We start from the raw sequence: 9,681 nt of genomic DNA on the forward strand, positions 1-9,681 counted from the left end.
GTACTGGCACAATACAAGCTCGATAGGCTCGAGTTTACCGAGATATACCATACATGTATGTTCAATGTATGGTACATGTGTATGATGAAGTAAATATTTTTATGAATGCCATTTTGGCAAAATTTTCATCGTTATAAATAACTATTACATTGGAAAGAGCACATTCTTTGAGTTTTGATTCAAGGGAAGGGTACATTTTTAGTTTTGATGCGATGAAAAAGTACAAATTTTGAGTTTTAATTGAAGGAAAGGGTACAATCACATTTTTTTTTTGTTTTGATTCAAGGAAAAGGTATTTTTTTTTAGTTTTGATGCGATGAAAAGGACAAAATTGAGTTTGATTGAGGGATGGGTACAATTACAATTTTCGTGTTTTGATTCAAGGAAAAGGTAAATTTTTTTTAGTTTTGTTGCGATGAAAAAGTAAAAATTGAGTTTTGATTGAGGGAAAGGGTACAATCACAATTTTTGTGTTTTGATCCAAGGATAGGGTACATTTTTTAGTTTTGATGAGATGAAAAAGTGCAATTTTTGAGTTTTGATGGAAGGAAAGGGTAGAATCACAATTTTAGTGTTTTGATTCAAGGAAAAAATACAATTTGAGGTTTGATTCAAGGAAATAATACAATTTTTAAGTTGTGAGGTAAAGAAATTGTATTTTTTATATACCTACCATGAATTGCGAAATATTTTTTGTAAGGAAATTAATAAAGTACTTATTTCTTAGTCAATGTACTTTTTTATTTTTTGTACATGAAGTTTAAATCAATAAAGTGCCGTATGCAGTACGCCAGCAGTGTTTATTATTGTGTAGGTACATTTCTTTCCAGCTTAAGTTTTTTATGTCAAATTGTCAAATATACCAGAAATAATATACTAGAAATACGCGAAACGCAACCAAAGGTGTGCACTGATTAGCATGATTAGTTTTAAATAATCGATTTCAAAAACCGAATTAAAGTATCGACTAAAGAAGTAATGATTTAATTTACAATGGCTATATTTGTTATGTGCGACATGACAGTCAGACGATCAACTTTGAAACTAATACCCAAGATTTGAACCCAATCTCAACGATAAAGAAGCTTTGATTAATAACCGCTAGGTGTTTTAGGAGAGATAATGAAATGAGATAATGAGACTTCCAAAAAATAATATGAAAATAACTCCTGTGAGTGGAGATAATCCAGATTTTGTGAACAAGTATTTGGACACACTCAATATGTTGTAAATAAATTATCTGGTCAAATTATAAGCTTATAATAATAATGAAAATGGTATTTTCTTGCGTTTCTCATGTGTGTGATTATAATCCAGGATTCGGACCTCACATACTGGTATAAGAGTTTCTGCTTAGTAAAAAGCTTCTTTACATCTCACCAATAGATGTCTCTAGTGAAGTTCTAGTGATTCAAGAACAAGGTTTAAGAACAAGGTTTCTAAATTGGTTCATATATATAAGGAACATCCAAGAATTTGAGTAGCGTGGTTGTCAATAATGGGTAGAATTGGTAAATGTTACACGTGTGTAAAGTGATCATTTATACCAGCCTATGACGGTCGTCAGCCCCGTGAATGCCCAGACTTCCATATTCTTCTTCATCTTTGATGAGAACTCAAAAAATAATGAAACAATACTATGAAATTGTAATTATTTATTTTTAAAAAAAAATACAATACAGTATGTATACGCAGATATTAGGAATTAATTTTACAAATTAAAAATGTTTGGCAGTGGCATTATTGTATAAATAAAATATATCGTTATACGTAACTTATGCAGAAAATTAAATGCATATTTTTCACTTCGATCTACTTTTTTTTTACCATACTTAAAAATAATTTCAGCACCAATTTGTATCAATTTAATGATTTTATTTTATTATTGCTAACGATGCTCAGGAGTTAGCTTCATTGAAATCGTCGCATTGGTGATCCAATTCGCCCTGGAAAAAAACAAAATGATTATTTAAAATATTAGATAATTATGTAGAACCTAAGAGATAACCTTTATAACCTGGGTTATGTGATACGATATATTATTTCGAATAATAATTATCATTTGAACCAATTAATTAACTGTAGTCGGATATACTTATGTACTATACAAGACAAATCGAAGAATGATAAAGAACATTTTATTCAGTATGTACAAATTGTAGTACATAAATGGATCATTGTAGAATGTACAGTATGTTTACAATTTTTTTCACAATTTTTTTTTTTATTTTATCATCAGAGAAAAGGTATTTAAATGTAATTAAGGCCCAATGTGCGATAAATTGCTACTTAATTTTCTTTAAACCGTGGTCGCATTTTTTAATTAAATAAATGGTTATTCTAGAAAAAAAAAATTAAAAGATTATAGTAATTAAAAGGATTTAAAAAGAAAATATTAATTTAAAAAAATATTAAAATATTTTTTCAATATTAGTTCCAAAAAAAAATTCCATTATACATTCTAAACACGTTTATCGCATATCGGTCGCGTTCTGTCGGTCGCGTTCTGAATTTGTATGTTTGAGATATAATGACAATTTTTTAAATTTATACAGTTCCACAGGAACAATAATTCTTGAAAGAATATTATATAGTTTTTCTTTATCTCTGATATTTGGAGTCAAATGCTTAAATTTTTTTTTTTTAAAAACATGTTTATGGGGAAAAAAGATTAAAATGTATTACCTCCTCTAACTGTAAGCATTTACCCCACTCAGTGAGGGTGATACGATGGTCATCATCACTGTCACAACTGTTTAGGAAGGGCCCAATACAGTGCTCAAGGGACATCAGCGGAGCCCTGATGGGGAACAGCTCGTGACGGGAAACAAACCTAAAAACACAAATTTCATATGTAAAACCACAAGAAACATTTAAAAAAAATTATAGATCAGTGATCAGGAACCATCCAGACTCCCTTACATTGCACTGCACGACCAATCTAAGCTAAACAACTCCCGGGCAGACCACCAAAGAGATGGATTGACAGCTGGGATTCGACTACGCAGGAGGATCTCTTAAAAACAATTGTAGAGGTCCTTACCAAAACGTTACATATCCATTATAAATGAATCTACGTAATCAGGAATTCTAGCTTGTTAAATTGTTACGTTTTGGCGCAATTTAATGATTTCATATTGGTTTAACACAGGATTCAATATTACCCTGGACTGGTACCTGAAGCGGAGGGCTGATCATCTTTCCTTCATGTGTAAACGATCAAGATAACTCTGCGTTTATATGACGCAGTGCCCTAAGCACGATTGGGGTGCGGATAAGGGTTTTTTAGTATTATTATTAACACAAGATTGGTCACATTTTGTTGCAACTTTAATTAAGATTTCGATGGAATACAGTAAACAGAACAGATTTGCATTTAAAGAATCTTTGTGCCATATTGGAAATGTAGCTTTTTGGTGAAGACCTCCACAATTAGGCTCTCTTAATCCATCTTAAAAACAGGCCACAAGGTCTACACTAAGAAGAAGAAAAATAACAAAATAAGCTCTATCGTCTTTATAATGAAAAAAGGTCTCAGAAAGTATTAAAGAGGTTCAAATGAACAGGTGGATAAAGTAATACATGACTAAAATAATCTTTAAGGACATCATTTCCTAAAAAAACAGTTACTAAAGAACCGAAGGTTTATGTATCCTTTGATAAAGGGTCATCAGAGTAGTCAGAGTCTGTCTGGTCTGCCTTCTCAGGGAGTTAGGTTTGTTGATTCTGGTAGTCTTTTAAAGTAGATTCTTTTCTACTTCTCTTAATAAATCTATTGATCTGTTTAATCAGAGCTCCGGTCTTTTTCCTGTGATGAAGAAGTCTAGCTTTTCTTAGTAGACCTAGTAGAGTCAATACTTATAACCCACTGTCACTATTATCTCGGGCAGAGCTCACCAAGAATGTGGTAGGAACTTTCAGATTAAATTAAAAGTCTTACAGGCAAAAACAACAGACCTATCATTGTCATTAGCATCCAAGTCACACCACTTCCAGATCGCAGCGTTGGTCCAGCGGCGAGTGAGGTTGCTCTCAGCTTCCCTCTCCATCTTCAGGTAGTACTCGGAGAGCTCCTTCCTGTCGGCGAGGTCACGCATGATGTTGAACAGCCAATCGCGCATGCGCCTTGGGAAGTCTGACATCTCATCAGCGGAGCATTCCTAGAAAAAAAGGGAAAACTTTCAAATAATTCTGCGATTTAAGCAATCACCATTTGGATATCAATACCAATTCAAATTCACTACTTTAAGCGCGTTTACGCGCTCTCCAATGTTGTGCTTGCCAGGTCGGCCATACAAAATTAACGTTTAAATGTGCTCATCTTTGTGCTTCTTTCAAGCCTTTGTCGTGGGCGTATTCTTATAATTTAATAGATGAAACACATATGTAATTATTTAAACTACAAGTCTTCATAATATCAAATAAAAATCATGATAAAAAATTGTAAGGTTTTACTTTTCTCAAAATGTAACGGACTACCGGGAACAATCTTATTAATACCTTTTTCATTAATTGATTCAGCAGTCACTTTGTGGTAAAATTAATTTTTTATTTAAGTTTTACCTAGTGAATATCACTAAAATGGTATTTACTAAGTAAAACTAGAATTAAAAACTTACCAACACGTACTGGCACTTGTTGGAAAAGTTGAAAAGATACTTATAGATCTTTGATTTGTAGAGCGTTCAGTCTACTTTCATCCTTCTATTGCCAACTCCATGGTCCACTTCTATACATTAGAGTAAGTATATTTCATTATTTATTGATTCAGCATTAACTTTGTGGAATGACATGTTAATTATATTTTTTAAATTAAACACTTGAATATACCACTTTAATGAGTTTTATTTATACATATGACTAGTTTCGAAAACTTACAGATGTTTTCATCTTCTGGTACAAATTAAAACAGTTTTCATTTATACCAGAAGATGAAAACATCTGTAAGTTTTCGAAACTAGTCGTATATATAAATAAAACTTATAAAGTGGTATATTCAAGTGTTTAATTTTTCAAAAATAATTGGTATATTTCCATACAGAACTAGTTAGCTAGTGAACTGCTAGTTTAGATTCATCTGTTAGTTTTTTAGTTGCCATACCTGATTTCAGCGCACATGGAGCTTCGATTGTGCTAAATCAATAAATATACATGTATCTTACCGGCATTTCGCGGCATTGTCCATAATAGTCGACTTGGACATGGCTGTATTGGGATCCCTTGCATCCTTCCTGACCAGTCATGCAGAGACAGCGGTGGCGATGGACTTCACAGTCAGAGCCCCAAGTCTCGTTGTGATTGGTGCAGACCTGCAATATTTGATTTAGTATATTACATTTAGAAAATGGCTGTGAAGAATTCTTTCCAAATTGATTGATGAACAGCAATTTGATAATTGTTCAAACATTTTTTTTTCAAAACATTATTATGAAGAATATATATAATACTTCACAACATTTTGAGTGTTTCCAAATACAGGAGTTACTCTTCATATTATTTTCACCTCACATACAATTGAAAGAGTTTCTGCTCAATAAAAAGGTTATTTTATCTCACCAATAGATGTCTCTAGTGGAATTCTAGCGATTCAAGTAGTATGTTTCAAAATTGAGTAATATATTTAGAACTTCCAAGAATTTGAGTAGTGGGGTTGTCTATCATGTGATCACTTAAACCAGCCCATAAAATGCTCAGACTTCCATATTCTTCTTCATCTAAGTTGAGATGGTAAAAAATAACATATAATACTTGGCCTTTTCAATTAATATGTGACTGACATCATAAAACAAAATGTACTTTTTTTAGCAGTTACACGTCTGGGTACCCTTCAAAGTATTCACCTCCCCGACGCACATGAGCGTTGTCTGAAGCATTGCTTTCATCAGCTTCAGCCCATGCAGATTTCAAAACTTGTGAGTTTTTTACCAAACACCGTTCTTCTCCACCCACCCTACGCACTTGATCTCGCTCCTTCTGACTTCGTCCTGTTCCCCAAACTCAAAAGACCTTTAAAAGGAGGAATATTTAAGACAATCCCCGAAATTAGGGCAAACGCATTGAAAGAGCTTAAGGACACCATAAAAGAAGAGTTCTAGGGCTTTTTTAATAGCAACACCGTCAAGATAAGTATGTGAGACAGAGAGGTGAATACTATGAAAGGAACCCAGAACTTTTTAATAAAGAACATTTTATTTTATGACGTCAGTCTAAATATCAATTGAACAGCCAACGTATATCAATTAACAACGATTATTATGATTAATCGATTCAAACCTTTCTCCTGTCATCGATTTCATAAGGGCATTCCCTGATGCAGATGCATTCAGCATCTCCAGCATCATTCAGCTCACAAATTCTACCAGCACTGCAGTGAATCTTCGTGCAAGGATCTGAAATAATAATAAAAAATACTTCTTCTTCTGAGCATGTCATGTTAGATCTCCCTGGCGTCGACTATCACTTGAAAGTGGCAGCTCTAAACAGCGTCTTGACTGTCCTGATCCCCGTCCAATCTCGTATATTCCGGAACCAGGAGATGTCTTCTTTAGATACTCAAAGAAGTTACTTAAATATACTAATATATTTAATAAACCCTTTATAATTCACTCGTACTCTATGCCATTTTCTAGCAATATCATCGCTTATTCTGACTTTTAACTATATTTTCTTTTGAGTATTTAACTATATTTTCTTTTGATGTTTGCATACTTGTTTATTTTAAGTCTTGTTCTATGTCTGATAATGTCCTGCACATCATAAGCTATTGCGAGCTATATTCCAAAGAGCTATTCTCTCAATTGGTCTAGTAAAGTCATATGATGAAGTAACCTCTTTGAAGAAAATTATATTAAAAATGAACATGCACAATGAGAAAATATACTAATATGCGGGAATAGATAGTGAAACATGTACCTAGAACAAATAATCACTTGGACTTTGGGCAATTTTTAAAAAACAACTCAATTAATTCTCAACAAATCTTGTCTGGTTTCAATTCCATGTACACGTTTTCAAACATACTCACATGTTATAAAAGTTCTGAAATCTATTTAAAATATTCTTTTTAATTAATATATTACTTAGTAAATTCCACTTTTTCTTAAAATCTACTGTGACACGTGTTTCGATGCATTCCGCATCATTTTCAAACACCGAAAATGATGTGGAATGCATCGAAACAAGTGTCACAGTAGATTTTAAGAAAAAATTGTATTTACTAAGTAATACATTAATTAAAAATGGATAGATTTTACCACAAAGTGACTGCCGAATCAATTAATAAAATAGTCTTATATCATCTTAGTATCCTGGATATTTGTGGTTGATCTTCCATCACAAAAGTGCTAGATATTTTTAACAATTTTGAAGTATGTCTCATATGTACGGTTATTTATTTACCTTCAAAGATCTCATTAGTCTCTAGTTTCCTGATGTCCATTCCGTCTTCTACTTCTTTCTTCATCTCCTTTAAACGAAGTAGTTCCCCTTCCTATAGAAATAATAACATCAATAAAATTATATTATCTAAACAATTTTTTTATTTATTCTGTCGGCTTAAGTCATTTCCTTTAATTTTGAACAGTACCTGGTATTGTGATTCTGCCTGTCTTTCAGCATCTTCTAATTGCTGCAATAGCTCTGGCTGATCATCTTCTGTTGTTATTTCGGGTGATTCTGTTGTTCTGTGGTGCTTCCTTAGTTTCTTCTTTCTTAGCTAAATTATAAATCACATTGATTAGTTTATGTATTAATTTTTAAATCAAACACAGATTTTTTACTCTACTAAGTTGTATTTTATTAACAAAAACACATAAAAAAATTATATATAAATTTATTTAATTTAAATTTATATTTATGTTTCGCCTAGTTATGGTATTTTAAAACGAATGAAAATGCCATAACTAGGCGAACAATTGTCACAATGTTAATTTTTATGTATTTTTGTTAATAAAATACAACTTAGTAGACTCAAAAATCTGTGTTTGAATAAAAAATAATTACATAAATTAAAATTGAGTTCTACAAATTAAACGCCAAATCAATAAATACATTGATTAGTTTTAACATTCTAAAAAAATCTTAAAGGATACGTTATACAATGTATTTACATAATAAGAAACCTAAGAATTTTGAGAACATGGACCTAAAGCTCAATAATAAAATCAATCCTGACATGTGTGTAGAGTGCTCAGGTGCTGTGATATAAGAGATCTCCAGCACAGTACACTAAAGGGAATGAATCACAGGGATCGATTGACAGAAGGTGTTCTCGGCGATAGTATATGGACCAAATATGCCATGATATCTGCTGAATCTTCCATACAGGGCTAAAGAGGATCGCTATAGAAGAACCATTGTGAAGGAAGATTGGAAGAGTTTTAATGCCAACCAATCCTCAGGATCGAATCTAGAGAAGAGAACTAGACTATCCGATATACATTAGTTTAGGCAAAATCGATTTGACCTATTATAGATGAGTTTCTATGGTTATATAATATATATTGGATAGTTAAATAACCTAAATTACCATCACGCCGCTTTCCCATAGGAGAAGGTCTGCTCTGGGTATACTCGTAGAACCCCACACTAATTTTTTTATGCGAACAATCTCCCCCTCTTCCATTTTCTTGTATCTCCTCATACATTCCCCCGATAATTCGGACTCCTAACCTTTCCACTTTCAGTATTTGAAATTCTTGATCATGCCGAGTTTTCCTCGGTCTTCCTCAGCTTCTGTTACCAACCACATTTGTCTCACAAATTTGTTTTTTTTTTCAAATTTCATCGCAAAAGCTGTAGGAACCCTTTGGTCTCTCAATACTATATGGTCTACCATAAAGGAATTTATTTTTACACAAGTGTATATTTATACATATTATTTACCTTCTCAGCGGAAACATCCAAAACCAGTACAGCCAGCAGCAGAGCTACCAGCACTAGCTTTCCACGCATGGCTAAAACCTGGAATAAATAAATAAATTACATAATTGGTACATCAACATAGATGAAGAGGAATATGGGTATTTACATGGTTTATGAAACGTTATGTGTTGGTTAAGTGATCATTTTACACACGTGTAATATTCACCATCCTACACATGATTGACAACCACACTATTCAAATTTTTGGAACTCTATCATATGTCATTAATCTCATGGCACTGTACATGTGAGTTTACTAGAGCCATCTATTGTTGAATTTAAAAAGCTTTTATTTAGCAGAGACCCTGTTATTTGGATCTATACAAAATCCTAACTTGATTATTTTACATAAGAAACGCTTGAAAATATGATTTTAATTTTTTAATGCAGTTCATAATTTGACCAGATTATTTTAATATTTTGAGTATGTTTTAATACTTATTCACAAATCTGGGTTTCTCCATTTTACCCTAAGTGGAGAAATCCAGGTATGTGAACAAAGATTTGGAAATATTTAATATAAATATTGATTCAAACAATGTCGATTATTTAGTGATACATACATTAGTTTTCGCATTAGGTACCTAAATTAACAAATCAAAATCATTAGTTTTTGCCAAATATATTTTAAATAAGTATAAAATGGATTGAATTGAAGTGATTGGAATAAATTTTAACATAACTCAAAATCAATTCCAGTTAAAATCATATTATATTGTTAATTAAATAAGGGATGGAATCTTTACCATTTGCTATTAT

At 32.2% G+C, this 9,681-nt stretch overlaps 1 protein-coding gene across 1 annotated transcript in view; it reads right to left on the reverse strand.

Moving 5' to 3' along the window:
• Positions 1-1,640: 1,640 nt before the first annotated feature.
• The window catches only part of SPARC (secreted protein, acidic, cysteine-rich), a 26,904-nt gene continuing 18,863 nt past the window's right edge, over positions 1,641-9,681 (reverse strand). The window contains exons 2-9 of the mRNA XM_088257344.1: positions 8,884-8,961; positions 7,586-7,714; positions 7,399-7,489; positions 6,274-6,389; positions 5,163-5,309; positions 3,958-4,160; positions 2,686-2,833; positions 1,641-1,946 (exon numbers count right to left, since the gene is read on the reverse strand). Of these exons, the coding sequence (XP_088113470.1) occupies positions 1,899-1,946; positions 2,686-2,833; positions 3,958-4,160; positions 5,163-5,309; positions 6,274-6,389; positions 7,399-7,489; positions 7,586-7,714; positions 8,884-8,952 (951 nt within the window). The 5' untranslated portion in view covers positions 8,953-8,961 and the 3' untranslated portion in view covers positions 1,641-1,898. The remainder of the gene's footprint in view (positions 1,947-2,685; positions 2,834-3,957; positions 4,161-5,162; positions 5,310-6,273; positions 6,390-7,398; positions 7,490-7,585; positions 7,715-8,883; positions 8,962-9,681) is intronic.

Source organism: Brachycentrus maculatus, unplaced genomic scaffold (genome assembly GCF_059751285.1).
Source record: "Brachycentrus maculatus isolate JH-2025_06_01 unplaced genomic scaffold, ASM5975128v1 h1tg000079l, whole genome shotgun sequence".
NCBI classification, from domain to species: Eukaryota; Metazoa; Arthropoda; class Insecta; order Trichoptera; family Brachycentridae; genus Brachycentrus; species Brachycentrus maculatus.